General features: G+C 34.4%; 1 protein-coding gene across 1 annotated transcript; it reads right to left on the reverse strand.

Moving 5' to 3' along the window:
* Positions 1-3287: 3287 nt before the first annotated feature.
* On the reverse strand, positions 3288-21414 carry YIPF4 (Yip1 domain family member 4). Its single transcript, XM_019741675.3, has 6 exons — positions 21080-21414; positions 13029-13182; positions 11156-11327; positions 8313-8390; positions 7155-7268; positions 3288-4369 (listed from the first exon to the last, which is right to left on the reverse strand). Exons 1-6 carry the CDS (start codon positions 21156-21158, stop codon positions 4232-4234), a joined length of 735 nt encoding a protein of 244 aa, XP_019597234.1. The 5' UTR covers positions 21159-21414; the 3' UTR covers positions 3288-4231.
* Positions 21415-21820: the final 406 nt, after the last annotated feature.

Raw genomic sequence — 21820 nt, forward strand, 5'->3', positions numbered from 1 at the left:
AGAGGAAGGGGGTCAATAAATAATTGATGAATATCTATTATCCCTTCACATTCATGTTTCATTCTTAAGGCCACCATCAGTACTATCCTTTGAAGATAAATCTGTATTAGGCAAGAGATTTTCTTAAGTCCCATTTGGCAAAGAAGATTGAATACAATCTTAACACCTAAGCCCATCATGATGAACAAGAATATTTTTACTGTTTTCTGTGGAGAGACTATAATTATCATATTACAAAACATATGGGTTGTTTCACTATCAAATGATGAGCACTATTTAAATGATACTTTACATAGCAACTAATTAATTCCACAAAAGCAAGTAGGATCATCATAAAATCAAGCAAAAATGTAAAATTTCAATAATTTATCTTCACCAAGGAGTGGTTATGTGAATACCAGCAAACCACTTTTATATTATTTTCTCTTTATCAACAGATGACAGATTTTTCCCATAACCAGTCATTCTGTGTAATTTCACTTGATCCTGTGTAAATACTTTGGTAAGCTTTTCTTTGTTTGGTTTTTAATAAAAATTGCTCAGTGACAATTATGAAAAAAACAAGATTTCTATTCTCGATAAACCTAATTTACTTACATTCCAACTGTTAATTTAACAAAATTATTACAGGTAGGAAAGAATATACACCCCCACAAAGTATTAGTAATCTGTGTATGTCCCAATACAAGTTAAATTCAAAATATTTTATAAAAAATATTTTATCATATTAATATCTACACAAAATCTCAGTGATAGCATCAGCATTCCACTGAACTGTTCAGAAGGGATGTTTAATGAATTTTTTTCAAGCACTTGCAAACTATAAACTAAATACTGTTAAAGTAAAAACTTATGGATATCTTGGTGAAAAGTAGAAAAGTTGAAACCAGGGTTACTAACAATATAAAATGAATGTAGGGATTTTATTAATGCCATCTTAATTATCTTGACATTCCCAAAATTAACCTCCAAAGTGCAACCTCAGCACATCGACAGAATTTCAAATGAGAAACCTAAACCTAAGCTTTATGTTTAATAATATATGTCTTGTACAAAGAATATTTTCTTAACCATTTCTTTTCAGACCACTATACCCCATAAAGACACAGGAGGGTCGAAAATTTATACCAGTTTGTTATAAAGAAAATGTATTCACAGGTGCAACTTTCTTCTGAAAAATATCATGATTTCAAGAGCAAAGATATAAGAATGTCTAGTCTTTACTGATGTCAAAATCACATTCTGGGATATACTTAAAAAGTGGCAACAGATTCTCAAACTAGTACCAGGAAATTGTACAAATGAGGAACAGAGCACTTGTAATTAAGTTTCTAAAGGAAAATTAAAATGTAATAAATACAATGATAAGATGTAACACAGAGTTCAATTAAAAAACTATCTATGAAAAAGGATAAATAAACACTGTTATTTTCTGACTAAACTATCAGGGCAGAGAACTGCTGAGTGTGAGAAGGTGATTTTTAGCTTAGAACATATTTTAATAAAACTTAACAAATGTGTCACAATTCCCTAAATTTTAAAACTGACTAAAATATGCCTTAATAAAGTAAAGGTAAATAACAATCATCTTAAAATATTCACTTATTTTTGATGAATATGAAAAATATTGTTTTTATTAGTTTGTAGAAGCATTATTTTATTCAATGTTTTATTACATCAAAAATTTAAAACTGACTAAATTTTAAACAATATTTAAACAAAAATATCTATCTCATTTTAAGTCAATGAAAATTTTCACTAATTTAGAACTCTATATTAGTATATTAACATTTGGGGAATTTTTGGAAACAGATACATTATTATATATAAAACTGCCTCACAGACCTTAGAAATAAGCAAGTTCAATAATGGTTTATAAAACTTTACAAATCTTCCTAAATTGTTTTTTAATACAATGAAAATTATATATAGACTTTGATTTTTAATCAAAATTTAAATTATTTTACAATCAATTTGAAACAGAAGTATGTCTCAATCCTTTAATTGAGGATTAACGTTCATCAGGATTACTATAACTGATAACACTTAAAACACACACACACACACAAAACTAGGAGAGACTATCTAGCTGGTTGTTTTAAAAATACTAATGAACTAATAATTACGTTGAAAATCATCATTTAAAAATCAATATGATTTAGAAAACATTATATAAAAATTCAAGAGAACATTGTTATGGTCAGCTTAGCATTATTAACTGTAGCAGTACTATATCTTTTACACATTTACAAATCATGTTTTCCATCTGAATCTGTTTTAACTGCTTTGCTCATTAGCTATGAAGATATTAGTTGAGACTAAAACATTGTAAATTGTATTCATATATTATATACCCTAAACAGGGCAGTTCCCAAGATTAAATGCTGTTATTTTTAAATACCTCTTTGAACACAAAGACCTCATTTTATCTTCTATCACTACGAATAACCATGATAGCTTAAAAAATTTAACCATTTTTTGATGTAGTTGGTTTTAAAATGCCTTGACTATTGCTTAGTAAAATTCTACCCCCTAGCATGGACCCCCAAACTTTTTGAAAAGATTCCAGGGTCAACACTATGAACATCAAATGTAACAATCCACTGTATCAAAGTACTGACCTCAGGAACTTCTTAAGTGTGCCAAATGTTTATTTTACAGTTGCTGCTTCTGTAGCTATAGATTGTTCCTCACTACTTCATATTATTTTAGGTTCTGAAAGTTCCATCCCTCTGGTGCTTCGCATCTGTTTTCCTAAACTTGTTATAAAAAATCAGCATATGCAATTTTCCACATTATTCTGGCTCAAAGGTAGCTCCACATTTCCTGCAGCTTAAAATAAGATTTCCCTTTCCTTTTTGGCAGGGGAGAGGGTAAAAGGAAGAAAGATGGGCTTGACGTCTTGCTAATTTAATTTGTAGACTTGCTTCAGAGTTGCTGGGTATTTCCTGATTGATAAAGTTGCTAAAGGAATACATACCAAGAAATGGTCATGTTATCAAATTGAGGACAGCAGTAAGTCTTGCAGCTGAGACCAGAAAGGATAACATAATAATTTGCTACTAGCTATTAGGCATTTGCTATTTTATGAATGTAAATATTTTATCTACTTTACAAAGTAGTATTAATGAAAGGTACACATATAGTCTATGAAATTATCTGCAACAAAAATTTCATTAGCTAAAATTTCATACCATTTCCCTTAGCAAGTATTGTACATTTGTTAGAGTACTTGATACTTGTTAAAATATCAAGTAATACAGGACAAGATGTTATAAAACAAAACACACCGCTGGGAAGCATTTTATTTTTTTCTACTTCATATATAACATTGGACCACAAGATTTTAAAGGTCTCTTTCCAGCAACGTTTATGACTTAGGAATGCCACTTAAAAATATTTACTGATGCTATAAACATTACTGCTTTTCTACATATTGACAATTTTAATGAATGCCATATCCATTATACTTTTGCTCCTTTGGTCAGAAATATAAACAGAAATTTAAATCAGATGTTTAGATATTCAAAAATGGCTTTTAAAAGCACACCCAAACAAAGTAAATCTACATCAGTAACTGTTAAAATTAGTATTAGCTGTTATTAAGAATTCTTAACAAGGACATATTGAAGTATGTGTAAGATTTTAAAAATTACATACAATTTAAAAAACAAATTTAAATTTATAAATAAGATTAATGGCCAAATTAAAGAAAGTTTAAGCATCCGATTTAAAATATCTTAATTTTTCGGTTATTCATAAATATATTTTGTGAATAATAAGAATTATTTCATAAATATACATGTATAAATATAAATATATATCTACAGGATCTGTGATGCAGGAGAAAACCCCTTAAAGAAAAAAAATTGCACTTTTAGATTATCAGGATGTTGTAATTTTTCCGCTTTAAGTGAAGTATAATTACCATTCCAGGTGTTTTTGGCACAAGTATTTAGGTGAATATTAACACAATCTTAAAAACACAATGCTTTTATATTTTATTTACTGGAATATGAAGAATCAAACAGACTTCTGACCAAAAAATCCAGATAACTGCAACTGCTTACTTAAATACAAAAAATATTGGTTAAAAAAAACCTTAAACCTGTCTTTACATCTGGAATATGTAAAATTTTTACCAGTAATGAGTTTTCTTCAATCCCTTCAGCAAAAGTTCCCAGGCTTCACACAGATGTAACATTGTCTTTTTCTACTCACATGACTTAGATCACACCCCAGTATATAAGGACAAAAAATAAATGTATAGTAAAAAGATTGGATAAATCAGAAGAGGCTTTTTGGTCTTGAATTCTTCACCCACTAACAATGAAGCAGCACTGTAGGCAGCCCAAAATACACCAAACAGCTTTAAAAAACAAACAGAAAAGAAAAAGGGCAGCATATTAGCAAGTCAATTAACATTCTGGGTATCAAAGAGCAAAAAAAAATATTTACAATATTGTTTAAAACAATCCTGACAACCAATTGTGGTATACAGTAAAAAATCTTACTGAGAATGCTTAAAACTTATTAAGAATGTTAGCCCTTGCTCTGCTCCTTGACTTCTGCAAATGAAGTGTTTTGTTATCAAACTTGTCTAATCAAAAGAATCACCTGGGGTGCCTATTAAAAAGAATTCTGGGGTTCATTCTAGTTCTGATAAATCAGAATTTCTAAGGAAAGGGTCCAGTTATTAATCTTTTTAACAAGTGTCCCTGGTGATTTAAGATAAGTCAATTTTTGGAAAAAGTATTATTGGGCCAAACTGCTGAAAGAAATTTGATTGCTAAAGGAAAACTACTTGATCCTTACACAGTAGAAATGTTTTCCTTTATTTTCTTCTAAGAAGTAGGAAAACAGATTAAGTGAAAATTTTACACAATGTTTAAGTATCACAACATTTTCCCAGGAATAGATAGAAGTGTAGGGTTAAATAAAAAGGAGGGGAAAAAACGTAACATTTTGGTCAAGAATTTTAAAAAACATACTGTTGTTTTCTGATTATACACATATCTAATTTTAAATTTTTTCCACTGGAAATTTATGTAAATACTTACTGATATAGTCACTTTTTACGGAATAAAATGAAAGGAAGACCTTCAAGGGTAGAAACCAGGATAACTATGATAGAAACATAGTTTGTCACATCATTGGCACAGAGCAGGATTTGTCAACTTGCAATATTGACATTTGGGGTCGGATAACTGTTGTGGGAAGCTGTCTTATGCATTGTAGGATTTTTAGCAGTCCCCCTGGCCTCTACCCACTAATACTAGTAACATTCCACCCCCACTTCCAATTTGAGACACCCCAAAATATTTCCAGATATTGCCAAATGTATTTGGGGGGTAAAATTGCCCTCAGTTGAGAGCCACTAGCACAAAAGTAAAAAATAAATATTGGCAGACTGGTTGAAAATGTATTTGAGATGGTCCAACATTCTATCATGCTTTTTAAACTAAAAACAACAACAACAAAAGACCTACAAAATATTTTAAGCCTACAGAAAAGTATAGGGAAATATATGGAATAATTATGATCAAATTGCATTTGTATGTTATGATTCAATTTTTTTGTTGTAAACAAATGCTTAAAGATTAATAAGAATTATAGATTTAATGTTTCAGAAATTAATGGTTGTAGATTAAACTGTATTCTAGTGCTAGAGTTAAATGATGAGTTATGCAATATATTTCTCAACAAACCTTGGAATGAAACAAGAAACATGTGTAATAATAGCTCACTATACACAGAAGATTAAGTGATTAGGAAAAAATTTTGGCAAAGAAAAATCTGAAGTTTAAAAACCATGTTGTCCTGAGTTTTTAATGACATAAATAAGACTTTTTCATTTTATAATAATACATTCACATGCTGCATAAGGAATGTTAAATACCAATTTTCAGTTGAACTTGATGACTAAAAATGACTACAGGACACAGTTTTAGCAATTTTGGGTGTAGTGTCAGCAGTATTCAAACAGGCTTTAGCCCAATTATAAAAAAAAAAAAAAAAAAAAAAAGCACAAGCAGGAAGTGATCATGTATGATTTCAGTAAAGTGGTATATTCACTACAGCTAGATAATTAAATGAGAGCATGGGGTTAGCTCCTGCACTGCAAGACTTTTAAACTAAGTGCTAATAACACCGATAAAAAATTTTTTTGGATTAGATTGTAGAAGAAAGAAAAGTAGTTGTTGAGATTCCTATTTTGCAGAAGAGGATAAGAAATCTCCCCAAGGCAGACAGCAAGTTAAGTGGCAGACCAGGATTTGAATTCAGAACTGACTGGTTCCAAAATCCACATTCTTCTCAATATCCAATGCTTATATATCAGGATTAGCCTGTAGTTACCCAATTCTAAATGGAATCATTTCTTTTATATTGGAATAATAATGAACTTTAAATAAAACTAAGTGTCATAAAAATTAAATGGGTCTACTTAAAAAATACTTTAGTGTAAAAGCTACATAATGGTAGTTCTGAAAGTGGTGGTCTTAAGAAGTCCTATTTTTCCATAAAGAAAAAAAACATTCACTGTATAACATACATACATGTGCTAAAGCAGTCATTTATTTCCCAAAGTTGTTCAAAATTAGTAAATGCCAAAATTTAAGTTATATTACTACTGATTATTAATTCTTAATATTATCAGTAAGTGTTTAAAATGGGGACAAATGTTAATATAAATTTAATACAGCACAAAGAAGTCTTTACCTGTGCAATATAGAAAAGCCAATTTATTAGAACCATGTCTATCATATTTGAGGTTACTATTCAAATAGGAGTAACAGTTATTCAATAAATGTCCAGTGGATTTCTAAATAAATATTTCCCATAAAATCTAAGTCAGATAAACTCATATTATAAGCACAGAGAAGAAAAATTCAACATTAAAAAAAATTCTCTGAGTGTAATTATCTTGAGGACTGATTTGATCTTGTTCTTTATTCCCTTCTACACATGCATTATAATTTCTGGTGATTAAAAAGAGGAAAAAATACAATTGGTAAAATCAGAGAGTAAGGTCATTAATCCAAAATACTACCAATTGTTTGATAAATATAGACTACAATATTCTTAACCAGAGAACTATTATACTTTTGTTATTGGAAAATAGTTACCTACTTTTTATAATACATAATACTCACTTTTATAAGTGTAGACACCACTTCAAATGATCCAACCACCAAAAGTACAGGGGCTATTACAATGAGAGGAAGTAGTGAATATCCTATAACTCCAAGAACTTGGCCATATGCAACCTGTGAATTTTCAAATTTTAAAATAAATATCATAGAAATCAAGAGACTCATTTTAATCACTAATATCATAAATTCTCTGTTATATTTACATAAATGTGACTATAAAGAAATCATGATGTATTATACCCCTTACATTTCAAATTATTATATATTACGCTATGTTTTTCCTATACATACCTACCATGATAAAGTTTAATTTGTAAATTAGGTAAAAGATTAACAACAGTAACTAAAAATAAAATAGAACAATTATAATAATATACTGTAATGAAAGTTATGTGACTGTGGTCCCTCTCTCTGATAACTGATCTGATAACCTAGAGTGCTACTAAGTGACTAACAGGCAGGTGTATATACAGTGTGGATACTAAACAAAAGGATGAATCACATCCGGCACAATATGTCATCACCCTACTCAGAATGGCAAGCAAATTAAAATTTATGCATTGTTTATTTCTAGAATTTTCCATTTAATATTTTTGGATGGTGGTTTATCACAGGTAACTGAAACTGCAGAAAGTGAAACCCCAGATAAGGGGGAATTACCTGCAAAAATATAAAACAGTGCCACTCTTCTCACTAACTTTTGTGTTTAGAAAACAGTTATTTTTCTTTAAAAGGTATTATTTATGCTAAAATATATTTGGTTTTATAGTTTTAAATGAATAAATACATATTTAACATTTTTATTTTAGTTTCTAATCTGGTAAATATTGATAACTATATCCTATATAAAGAAATCCTTTGGGGACTCTCAATAAGTTTGAGAATTGCTATAAAAGAGAATAAATTGTATGCTTTCCTAAAAAGCTGTAAACTACTTATGAGTGGGATGGAATCTTTTCTTTCTGCTTCATTTCTTGTAACATTTACTGAGTATGCACAATACTAATATGTTGATCATCTTAAAGAAAGTAGCATAACCTAAGAGCAATTCTAGCACAAGAAACAATTATAATGAATATAGCTATTGATGGTATCTGCAGTATCAAAAATAAAGCTTACCATAAAAAACAAAGGCTATTTTCAAAATGAACCACTTACTTCTCCACCAAGAACTCTGGCCAGTAAGAAAATTGTTAGTGAACCAAATATCCAAATGGTTATAATCCATGAGACCACCTTAAGGGAAAAAAAAATTTCATGCAATTAATATCTTTATACCAAATAAGCTGATAATTTCCCAGGAAATCAGTTTTCTGCCATATAAGATACTTTGGTATACCCAATTTCAGGTCACAGAGAGTTTGTTTGGGTTCCCAGGTATCTTTCCACAACTTAATAAGAACACAATGTGTAATGCAATTTTATATCCAAATTGAAATTTAGTAATGATCAATTACCTAAAGAAACCTCAGTATTTCAAGATCTATGATTACTGTAAAAAGAGAATAAAGTGTTTACTCCCAACCCCCTGGCTGACAGCATCCTGCAAGGAAAATTCATCCCTGAAACAAGCTATCAGTCTACTCAGGACGTCTTTAAAATTTACGTTAATTATACATTTATCCAAGTAATAGAATATGGGAGACATTTCAGATCATTTTAACTTCTGAGACTTAGTGTAATAATAATACATGCACATATTTCCAAGTTCTGTCTGCTTGGAGGGTCTAGAAATGATAATGCCCCAGCAGCTACATAAACATATTTATTGCCCAGGTCCTGGTTTCTAAATATCATTCTGCATTAAAAGGAATTAGGAATCCTTAATTCCAGGGCTGATGCAGTTAAAAATAAAAGATAAGTCCAGAACACTTTTTGGCATCAGAGGGAAAGGAAGTGCTCAAAAAAGGATGGGAATATGTCGAAAGGACACAGAAGCTAACCTGAAGGAGCTCCCAATGGCTAAAGCTGCAACAATCTGAGCAATAAAATAAATGATAGTATTGGATTATAATTCAGAAAATAAAATAAATATCCATGAGTCCATACTGACATAAATAAATGAATGATTAATGGCAAAGGAGGGGTAGATGTGCCATAGAGAATACCAATTAACACATATAGAAGAAATGAGGAAAACAGAAAATCACCATTCAGTCAACAATACAGTAATTATTGTTGCATGCAATATCCATCAATAGATGCCAAAACTAGTGGGCTAAAGTTTAATGAGAAATAGGGTGATTGCATAGTCACAAAGTATAAAATATTTATTACTTGAAAAGGTGAAAACAGCAATTTCACAGTGAGGGAGTTGGGCAGACACTACCCTATCACCTAACCAAGTAATCAACATTAAACAGCACCAGTAATAAGCCATCAATATCATATAATCCCTGGTTGTACGTAGAGAAGGGCACAATGTCACTTCTGTGGTATTCTTGACAAAAATACCACAGAAATATTCTTGACCCCAATCCAGTCATAAGAAAACATCAAGCAAAGCCAAACTGAGCAACATTCTATGGAAGTAGTAATCTTCTGTTTTTAGCTTTAGAACACTTTATTCAAATGAAAGATTATACAAAATAAATAAAATTAGAGATATTCTAGAAGGATTGGTAGGAGACCAGAGATCCCATTCAATTTCTTCAACGGTCCTTATACTTTTAACAGAATACCTGATATAAACTACTGAGCTAAAATAAATTTAAATAGAATAGGATCTTGCTGTGAGGAGACTATTTTGGGTTATCTGGGTGAGCACTAATGTAATCAAACTGTCCTTAAAAAAAGGAGGCAGGGGCCAGTCCTGTGGCTCAGGCAGTTGGAGATCTGTGCTCTTAACGCCGAAGGCTGCTGGTTCGATTCCCACATGGGCCAGTGCCAGATGGCTCAGTTGGTTGGAGCGTGGGTTCTCAACTACAAGGTTGCTGGTTTGACTCCTCAACTCCCGCAAGGGAAGGTGGGCTGCGCCCCCTGCAACTAACAACCGGCAACTGGACGTGGAGCTGAGCTGCGCCCTCCACAACTAAGACTGACAGGACAACAACTTGACTTGGAAAAAAGTTCTGGAAGTACATACTGTTCCCCTATAAAGTCCTGTTCCCCTCCCCCCCCAAAAAAAAAAGAGGCAGAAGGAGATTTGACTACAGTAGAGAAGAAGAAAATGTGACCATGCAAACAGAAACTGCATTGATGAGGCCAGAAGCCAAGGAACACTGGGAACCTCTAAGACATGGAAAGAGGCAAGCAAGAGATTCTTCCCTAGAGTCTCCAGAGAACCAGCCCTGCTGACATTTTGATCTTAGCCCTTTCACACTCATTTTGGACTTCTGACTTCCAGACATGCAAAAGAATCAATCTGCATTGTTTTAAGGCACTAAACTTGTGTAAATTTATTACAGCAGCAACAGGAAACTAATTCAATTCCAAATCACTCTGTGGTAAAGAGTTATTTTTTACTCCTCTAAAGACTTAAACTAGGGATCAGGGAGTGATGTGTGTATGTTGTGTTTTGATGATAAAGACCCTGAGAGTAGGACGAAGTATTATATGAAAACTAACATTAATGGAATCCTGGTCATTTATTAAAATGTTTATTTTAAAAAACAGAACTAAAAAGGAATAAAATTATGGTAAGAACATGGCTGTAAGTTTTGTGTTTCAAACTCTTCACTCCTTGGGGAAATCAGAAAGGGCATGGGCAGCCCTTTTGGTTACTTCTGCTCAACTGGGAGAAGTTCCATCCATTTACCCTAGTCGCTACACAAATATTAATATTTTCTACATGAATGATGATGTAGAAAAGTTTGGAAAGCATTAATCTGAGGCACTCCCCACATATTTAATTAATAGTTCCAGGGATGTACAAGTGAGAAATAATGGGTAAAGGTAAAGCATTTCTCAAATATAATGCAGTATTATAGCTAACATTTGGCTATCTCTAATTTTAAAACTCTTAAAATATTTAGAATTTGTATAAAGTAAAATATACTTACCTTAAACTGTCCATATAATGATATCATGGAAAAGAATAGAACGACAGCCAGAGGACCCCAAAAGTCAGGATTGTCTCTCACCACTTGTCTATTAAAACCAAGTGATGGCATTGGCATCAAAACACATCGGATTTTGTAGTAAATATCCTTTAGATCGATATCCAATTCCTCCCTATAATTATAGGATAAACATTCTTAAAAGAAACACACTTCTGAACACTAAGACAGCTGCAGTAGAATTTAAGTTTAAATACAATGGTATAGTCTCCATAGGTAAAAAAAAAAAATTTGCATTTGAAATATTTCACTGATTCCAAGTGATATTCACTGATATTCAATATTTCAATATCTCTAAAGTTGGGCTGCTTCTCACAATTGCTGGTGTCTTACATTGTTGTCATCCTGGAGTGAAACCAAGTGCTTCCAAAGTTTGCCTTTCCTTTTGCCAGTCTCCTGGAGACACTACCAATTTGGGACAACTTTAAATAAAATTCTCTGGTTGAGACTTTTTTGGACCATACCGATAATTCAGACTATAATCCTATAGGAGCATTGGTGTGGGGTTTACATTCTCAGAGGAAATTTTTCTTCCAACCCCAAAACTAGTGCTAAACAGAGAAACTTCCCTGCTGTCACTTTGTAAGGTGGGTGATTTCTTATTTATCCTTACACTAAGGACATAGCCCTTTGATGTCCTAGCTTTATGCTGTCTTAAGTATTTTTTCTTTCTTACTGATAAATGTAAAATAAATGCATCTTATAATCCATAGTGCTTTAGACTTGATGAAATATGGTATATTAACATAGAAATAGGATACTTTAGCACTTCGTGTATCAATAATTACTACATAGAATAATTCAGTAATGCTTTGATTTTAAAAGCTCTAGGTTCTTCGTTCCAAAATTGTTAAGTTCTTTACTCCCCCGCCCCCCCAAAGTAATACATCGTCACTTCAAAAAAAAAAAAAAATGAGGGGGCTGGCCCAGTGGCTCAGAGGGTTAGAGCTCCATGCTCCTAACTCCGAAGGCTGCCGGTTCGATTCCCACATGGGCCAGTGGGCTCTCAACCATAAGGTTGCCAGTTCAACTCCTCGAGTCCTGCAAGGGATGGTGGGCTTGCCCCCTGCAACAAAGATCGAACACGGCACCTTGAGCTGAGCTGCCACTGAGCTCCCAGATGGCTCAGTTGGTTGGAGCGTGCGGGCTCTCAACCATAAGGTTGCTGGTTTGATTCCTCAACTCCTGGAAGGGATGGTGGGCAATGCCCCCTGCAACTAAGAATAACAAATGGACCTGGAGCTGAGCCGCGCCCTCCACAACTAAGATTGAAAGGACAACAACTTGACTTGGAAAAAGTCCTGGAAGCACACACTGTTCCCCAATAAAGTCCTGTTCCCCTTCCCCAATAAAAAAAATCTGGGGGAAAAAAAAGGCTGCCCTACAGTCCTCTCACTGGTAGCTCTAGTATTTCTATATGAGAGAGATTGTGGAGCGGTAATGTTTTTGGAAGTCTTGATTTGTCTTAAACTGAATTTCCATAGCAAGCACCCAAGCGCTCTGCTTTTTTAGATTGCATGTTTACTTGAGGTTAGCCCTAACAGTTTGAACAGTTTATGGGGTGGGGTGTGTGTGGGTGTCTGTGTGCATGCACACGCATGTGCTATGATTCTTTTAATTTTTGCCATTCAATAGGTTAAAATATTATCTTATTATTTCAGCTTTTTAAATTACTAGTAAAATTGAAAAAAGCCATAACTTTTGATCAAAAAGGTTAAGATTTTCCATATTTATCTTTAATTAATAATGAAAAATTGTAATGATCCCACAGACAACCCTTAAAAACCAAAAACTACATGTTACTATTTTTACATACAAGAGGGGCTTGTTATCATCAGGATCATCATCTTCGACTTCCAATAACCAGCCATATCCTCTTTGTCTCAGAAATGTAGTCGCTGTAGATTCTTTGATGAAATCTCCACCAAGGTTTAATTTGACATCTGGGGCTCCTATGGAACCACTGAGCTCTTAGGAGAAAGGAGGACAAAACTATCAACCAAGGTAAAATATGTGAATTTTAACTAATATGAGCGTATATTCAACTAAGACAATTATCATTTTAAGATCTATTGCATACAGTCTTCATATTTTAAAGTTAGAGATACCTAAATACCATCTTTTATTTTACAACAAGAAAAGAAGAGAGAGGTGAAGACATAGGAAAGGTTCTGCAGCTAATTAGAGAATCTAGACTGGTAACAATAACTTTAAATCTTAAATGGAAGATATATACAAAATAGAATACATGATACCATTTTGGATTCCTTTCATTCTGATATACATTGTGTGCTTCAGGACAAAGTGATTGTATAGATTCTTTTTAAAGGCATTACACATACACACACACACACACACACAAACCACTAGACATAACTTATTTGCTAAAACTATACATTACTTTCTAATGTACATATTCACACATTCTTTCATTAAATCACCAAATATCTATACTAAATGCTTCATACATGAATGCTTAGCTATAGGTAAATGACTAGTAAGAGTGCCCTGCTATTTCAGCTAACTTTTCTTTATGTAATTATATCATTCATCTTTAGTTTTGGCAAAAATAAAAGGTTTTTTTTTTTAGATCAGCTCTAAAAGAAGATGAAGAGATTCAATTACCCACATTAAAAAATAAATTCCATTCATAGTCTGTACAGTAGCTTAAGGTTACAGATAATCACAATAGTACAAATGTCACATTTTCTGGTTGAAAAAAAAATGCGAATAGTGAAGAACTTGCTTGAGGTCATACAGGAATTAAGAAGAAAAAACACATTTGTAGGACCAGACAACATGCACTAGTAAACAACCATGTTTTTATGTGGTTAACTAGAAGTCACATGACTAGAGTGGTACTTTAGAAAATAATTTTGGCAGCAGCAAACCAGAACATTCTTAACACAGACATATTTTCTCTGGAGATCACATACAGTAGAAAGAAAGCCTATTTTTAACCTAAATTTTAGGGTTAGCTTTTGAGAACAGCCATTAAATTTTTGGCTTAAACTTCAATCTATGAGTGGATCAATTATGAGCCACATCTTGGTCTGGTTGTGAGAATTCTTGAAATTAATTACAATAAAGTGTGCATTCTGAAGCCAAGTCCCAGCTTAGCTACTAATTAATACAGCGAATCATTAATGTCTTCTGCTCTCCAGTTTCCTATTCAAAGTTCTTTCAAGGTTTAACATTATGATTCTAAAAAGAGTTTACTCAGCTAGAGATAAAATGCAAGTACTTTTGAATGTACTGTCCTTTCTACTTAAATTTAAAAAATAGTCCCAGTAGATGCTGTTATAGAATCTTGGAATTAAAATATTCTCTCAATTACTTTTTGCTTCTTTGTCTTAAACTTAGTTGAAAATGAAAGTTGAAATTTAACTAAAATTCCATTTCCAATAGGTACAAAGAGTGTTTTTCTCAATTTAACAAGAGGAAGATTTAGATCAGGAAGTCATTAGTACAGCAGTGACATTAAAGGTTTTGGAATTATGAGGCAGGAAAGGACCTTAACAACTGTTTCCTGACCTGTAGAAAGGACTACACTTAAAGTCCTTAATCTAAACCAAGAAAGGATATATAAATTATAGTGCTATGGAACGCTATGATAAAGAATTGTAATGTTTAACAGTTTGTCCTAACGTGGATGCCCGAACCTCAAAAAGGAACCTTTAGCTTACAATTCATAGGAATGCCAGGAATAGCAGTTTGACACATCCCTCAATATGCTCCTTCCAGACACAATTAGGTGTGGGTACAAAAAAAAAAAAACCAACAAAAAAGTCCAAAAAATTGGTAGTTAATCTAACATGTTAGCAAGCTAACAAGTAAAGCATGTCAAAAAACAAGGAGAAAGATTCCAAATCACTCCAGGAGTACAGCTGTCTTAAGTTAAACCAGAGTTAAGAACCAGCTAGCTTGGTTGTCAACTCTTAGGTATCCAGAATTAAAAAAAACACTAACTTTAAATTAATTCCTTCTTACTACACTATGTATAATATTCTTCTCATTTTCTAAGTAAGAAAAATGTAAAGATAATAAATATAAATGGATTTAAGAGGAAGTCATCTTTGGAAAAAATATTTGTGATTACTTGGTTAATGTTTGTAAGTTCCTGGTGGCAGGAACTAAGTGTTTTTGTTGTAGTTTTGTTTTGATCATATATCCCAAGTACTTATGATAGAGTCTGGTCCTTAGTAGGCAATGTGCTGGTTGAACGAATTAATAGTAGGCCAAATAGCTGCATATAGCTTAAATCAAGAAGTGACATTAAAGACTTAATGAAACAAATACACAAAATTACATTTGAATTTTGGAAACATAATCTTAGCTGCACTATGGAGGATTGACTTAACAGGAGAGAAATTTGAGCAGGGAGTATGGTCAGGAAGCAACAGTAAAGAGTATAGATGAGAAATGGTAAGGACTTGAACTAAGGCAGTGTCAGTAGAGAAGGAAAAATAATTATTTAGTTATTCTGGAGCTATTCTGAAATAATTTTATTGGCCAACTGAATATCAGAAAGTGAGAGAGAGACTAGAGTCAAGTTTCTAGCCTTTGGCAAGAGGTACTCTATCACAAACATTAAGTAATTTTCACTTTAGTACCTCCCTCATTTTCAAGATTAATCAAGTAATCCATCAATAAATATTTATGGATTATTTATTTCTATAATGCAGAGAGTGATATAAAGACGTGAGATACTTTGAGGAGTTTAAAATCTAATTGATAGTATATTTAAACAGTGAAATATTATTCAGTCAGAAAAAGGAATGAGTTACTGATTCATGCTGCAACATGGATGAACCTGGAAAACATGCTGAGCAAAACAAGCTAGACACAAAATACTATATTACCCCATTTATATTAAATATCCAAAAGAGGCAAGCCTATAGAGATGTAAATTAGTGGGATGCAAGTGGGAGAACGGAGAGTGACTGAAAATGGGTACATGGTTATGGGGTTTCTTTTTAGAGCGACGAAAGTGTTCTAGGATTAGATAGTGGTGATGATGGCACAACTTTGTGAATAAACCAAAAACCACTGTATTAGATGCTTTAAAAAGATGAAGTTCATGGTATGTGAATTTATCTCAATAAAAAAATCTAAGATAAAATGTGACACAAAATCCTATTAGTAGTGGAAAACACACTCTTCTGTAGGTAAACAGTGAGTATTTCCAACTGGTCATAGGTGCCATAGGAGTAAAGAGGCCTAAGCTATCAAGAGAGGTGGTCAGGAAGGCTATGTGGAGGTAGAACCTGCATTTGGCTATGAGGGATGGCTGGTTGAGCAGCGAAGAAGGAATGAGAAATCATTTCAAGGAAAAGAAATGGCAGGGACAAAGGCATGTGATCGGCACAGATTTCATCTCCAAAAGTTGTGGAAGATAGGTTGGGGACAAACTGTTAAGAGGGCTAAATATCAGGCCAAAAAACCCCACTTGTCTTTCATTTTATAGGCAAGTGTTTCTTTATGCGTGTTCTGTGCAATCTGGATCCTACCAGATGCCCTCCACAGAAGACTTTTAACGTTCACTAAGTTTGGAAAACCCTGCATACTACAACGCCAACTTGAAGTTTCAGAACTAATATTGGCATATTAAAGTCTCTGGGTATTCTGCCTTAAGGAAACTAGTTTAACTTAGCTTAAACATTATTTACTAAACTTAAGCTGTCATGGAACCTTTCCCTTTTGGGAAACACTGTCGAAGATAGTTCTGTAGATGATAGGAAACAAGTGAAATTCCAGCAGAGTGGTAGAGATTGCTGGATGCCGAGGAAATAGGAAATAACAGATAGTTTAGCTGTGAAAATGAGGAAAAAGGAAATAGATTTAATTTAAAATTCTGTCCATTAGGAGGGACCTGTGAGTGATAGCAGAGATGGAAGAAACCAGAGAAGAAGTAGAAAATGCTAGAGAGAAAAACAGAGAAAAGAAAGGTTCCAAGTGAAGCAGAGAGATATGGAAATAAAAGCAAAAAGCACTGGTAGAGGCTTATCCTAGGAAAGAAAAAAAGAAAACTTTCCTTTAAGATTTGGAGGAAAAAAATCAGTGTTCCAATATAAATACAAAGATATTTAGAGGTAGAAAAATATGGGGTTGGGAAATGGCTATTGGGTGGCTTAGATCATCTTTCTCGCTTAGTTGTCTGTTCATGTCCTCTCCAACTGTTGAATTTCTGTTAAATTAGTGTTGGCTTCAGTTCTAGTAGCACAACACCTTTATCTTAATCAAAAAGTATCATGTAGTCATTCATTCATCAAACATTTACTGAGTTCCTGATATGTGCCAGGCTCTGTTTTAGGCAGTGGGTATAATACTGGGAATAAAGCACAGTTCTAACCAAAAGAGCTCATGGTCTAAATCACCATTGTTTTATGTCTGTGAAAACTGAGAATTATAAGCTATAGGGACTGCCTCCACCAATTATTTTACTTAGGTAGTTAAGAGAATGCTCTTCCAGCTTTTCAATCTGAAATACTCCTACTTATCCTTCAAAACATACCTCATCTGTCCCTGAAGACTTCCTTGATCCCTCCCTACACAATTAACCACTTCCTCCTTTGAACCATACTTTTATTACATTTATTACATACAATGAAATTTTTAAATCTTTTTCTTATTAGGTCATTTCTTGGGGTCAGGGACTTCCTCATATTCAGTCCCTTGCAAATGGAGGTTCTCTCTCCATCCTACATATACAAAATGTTATTTATCCTTCAAAGTTTAGCAAAATATCACCTCCATCAAATTGTCCTTGATCTCCCAGCTAAAAAAAATTTCCTCCTCTTCTGATCTTCCATCATTCTAAACCAGTGCTTCTCAAGTTTTAATGTGCATATGAATCACTGAAGGATCTTGTTAAAATGCAAATTATGATTAAAGCAGATTCTGCATTACTAAGCGCCCAGGTAAACCCAATGCTGATTGAAGGTCTGTAGACATAAACCAGGCAAATAATTAGTTTGTCTGATATAAAATAAATTCAAAGGACTGCTTTAAAGACTTCTATACTACACTTTACATATGTATAACAGTATCATTATGTATACATATGTATACATTCTTGCATTTATACACCTGCATTTCATCACTGCTTTTGGATGTAGTTTCATACCAGAGACTTGAATATTTGGTCTGCATTTCACTGTTCATTTATTTATTCATTTATTGGCTTATTCACACATAGCTCATGTTCTTTCAACTATACTTATGGATCCAGCTTTTAAACACATTGTCTTAAATAATTCTCAGAAAGTGCTGTGTTTTTCATTTTATAGGTGACAAAATGGACATTTATAGAACCTATGTAACTTGCCCATTATCACATAACTACTATAGGAGTCAGGACCTTAATTGAAGTCTTCTGGCACTAAATCAAATACTTTTTTAGTTATTACATCTAAAATGTGCTAAGTTTTGTAGTCCAAAGTATCAATGTCACATGAGATAAAATAAAGCAGTAATCCTTCATTTCTGTAACAATTATTTTGTGATGTTTATATTCTGGGTTCCATGGTAGGTGCTGGGGCATAGAAAAGATTAGAGAAGTTTCTGTTTCTGAGGGACAGTTAAACAAGGTTTCACCAAAGAAGAAGCATTTGAGTTCAGTCTTAAGTTTCAACTTGGGATAAGGAGGAGAAAGGCATTTTAAGCATGAGGATCAGGATATGCATAGATACGGAGACGAAAGATCAAGGAAGATTTTTGGACAAAAGGACATATGTGGTCAAATAGTTAGGAAAGGTACCATTAAGGAGAGATGTGGATAGAATCTAGAAGGAAGGTATATACTAAAAATATCTTTAAGACACAAACATTCATGGTTAGAGAAACAGCTTAAAATGGGAGAAGCAAGAATTTACATGACATGCTTAGGAACCAAAGAAAAGACTTGGATTGCAGAGTCATGTTGGAGGACAATAAAAATTAAGTGTGGGGCCAGTTAATACTGAAATCCACACAGCAGCATCATTGCTAACATGTATTGAGCACTTCACTCTACCAGATATAGTACTAAGTGCTTTGCATCTGCAAAAGATTTGAGCACTTGGGTATCATTATTCCCTTTTTGTGTATAAGAATACCGAGGTTAAGAGAAGCTGAGTAACTTGCCCAATACATCACACAGATAGTAAATGGTAAAGGCAGGATGCAAAACCAAGACTCTTAATGCTACACTTCAGATGCACTATTCGATTTATTAAAATATAACAAAGCGGCAACATGATTTAGTGGAAAGAAATCTGAGAAGACAGAACACTCGATCTCAATTACAGAGCCTTCATTTGGAAGTTACTGAACTTCTCTAAGCCTGTTTTATTATAAAATGCAGGAATAATAAAACTCAGCAGGATTCTTATAAAGACCAACCAAGACATTTGCTTAAAATACTCTGTAAATTTCAGCTGTACAAAGTTATACACACGAGGGTGTTATTATACATATATCTACCCTTGTCTATATATCTTTGCATGTAAAGGGAGTCTATATATCCTTGAAGGTTATATGGAGAAGTTTGAATAAACCTTATGGATTTTACTTATTCTAGGTTTCTTGGCTTAATATATAGTCAGTGGGTTAGCTCATTATATCATTCTGTCAGATTTCTTAGGTGTATTTAAGAAAGGTAATTCCTGGGGGAAGGGAGGATATGAAAACTATATACACAGATACAGGAGTTTGAACAAACATCAGGTTCTGATACTCAACGATACTTTTTTTTTTCAAGCCTGGGAAATTAAAGTTGCTATGCCTTCCTAAGCCCTATGCTACCAAATGTAGATGAAACAAATTGCAATATTCTGGTTTGCTGTATTTCGCCAAACAGTCATGTTAAATTTAAAAGAAATGTATCAGTTATGTTCTCTATGATAAATAACATTTTTATTTTACATTTTAAATTGTAACCAAAACTACAGTACTATTTAAAAACACACACACAGTATTAATCAAAAAGCAAAATAAGGAAGACAAATCAAAGAAGGGAAAACAAACTGTACTAACTGATGCACTATGAAACCGGATTTCTGAGGAAATACTACATTCTTCTCTAAACTGCAATTTCTATAGGTAAATATAATTTATTTTTCCTATCAGACAGGCAGTCTGGTCACTGGAAAATCACTGGTGTACAAAGTCTAATAAAAGCAAAATTTGAAAATAACTAGCAAGGAAAGAGTCCAGTTTCAGAGTCTGGTAAGGAACAGAGAAAAGGAGGTAAACAAGTTTTCCTACGCTATAGAGAAATATTCGTCAAAACAGTACAGGGAAATCTGCAGAAGCTATTGGGAACACCTAGCTGGATTACAAGAAGTTTCGAATATACATGGGTCTACTTCTCTGAATATTGAGGTCAAACACTAAAAAAACAGGAGGAAAAGTGGGACGTCGCCAAGATATCAAATTCCATGTATTTGCAGCGCCGAATCCAATCCCAACAAAAGTTGTCTATTGATAAATAACAGAGGAACACTGCGTTCCTTCCTCGTTCTCCTTTGCACCTACTCTGGCCAGGCAATCGTGTTTCTAAGTAACAAGTCATTTCAGAATTAAAATCTTCGGGTTCCGTGGATCCACTTGAGGTGGGCAAGTCACCCAGAAAAACCTGCCCCAGACGCAGCGGGGAAAGCCAGAGCCGACCAAAAGAACTTGGAAAGCTCCCCACACTCCTCCCTCGGCCACTCGGGCCCTGTCGAAGGCCCCGCAGACGCAGAGGGCTTGAGTCACCAGTCAGCTTGCTGCCCGTCCCCACCCGGCCACAACCACCTCAGCAGAAAGACGGTGCCGCGTCAGGCCCAGTGTCCGAGGTGACGGGCCCGCCGCTAGGGCGTGTGTGTGTGGGGGGGTCAGTCTCACCTTCTGCATCAGCTGAGGAGACAAAGGTGAAGTCCCCGTTAGTGGGGGAATACGCCGGGGGCGGGCCCGGCGGCTGCATCTCGCGGCCCCTCAGAGCCTGCGGCGGTGGAGGAGGCTGCGGCGGGCCCAGGCCCCAAGGTGGCCACGGCGCCTACCCGCACGCGCGCCCTACGGTGCGGCCCGCAAGCAGGGAGATGCAGGCTGGAAGCGAGACCCGCAACAAGCGCAGGGGGCCGCGGGGGCTACCCCGAGACCGCCCCACCAAAGTCCTCTCGGTGGCGACCGCCCAAACACCACGACGCCGGCGCCCTGACAGGACCATAACAGTGACAGCGCACCTGGGATTGGCTCTTTGTAATGTGCTCTCCCATTGGCTCCCGTAGCGGCGTTCTGATTGGGCCGCCTTGTTGTGGATTCCGGAAGTTTACCCAGGACTGAAAGTTCCCTTCTAATTCGTGGACTAGTCTGGCTTCCACCTTCTTTTTGGCTGTTTTTGTTTCCTTTAAGCCTTGTCTCTTCTGGCTTTTCTTTACCTATTTCCTCCGTTTTTGTTAACTGGGTGGGTTGAAGAATTTTAGAACTAGGAACGTTTCTAGAAGTTAGCCCCGGTCTAGGATCCCAAGATTTTGTTTGGGGTTGGGGCAAAGGCAAGTGAAAATGTCACGAAATGTCCTACCGTTTTGAAGGTAGCTTTTTCTTGATTGGATATTCATATGGTTGCTGTAGACTTTTGTTTCCCAG

This window comes from Rhinolophus sinicus, chromosome 2 (assembly GCF_057876585.1).
Source record: "Rhinolophus sinicus isolate RSI-liver-muscle chromosome 2, RSI-T2T, whole genome shotgun sequence".
NCBI lineage: Eukaryota > Metazoa > Chordata > Mammalia > Chiroptera > Rhinolophidae > Rhinolophus > Rhinolophus sinicus.

Bases quoted from the DNA above. Each gene is read 5' to 3' on its own strand.
- YIPF4 (XM_019741675.3), bottom strand. From the start codon at position 21,158: ATGCAGCCGCCGGGCCCGCCCCCGGCGTATTCCCCCACTAACGGGGAC. The intron at 11,328-13,028 runs GTATGTAAAAAT...CTATAATTATAG, and splicing joins GATGATAACAAGCCCCTCTT to GGAGGAATTGGATATCGATC. The intron at 4,370-7,154 runs GTGAGTATTATG...TGTTTTTTAAAG, and splicing joins TGGTGTCTACACTTATAAAA to CTGTTTGGTGTATTTTGGGC.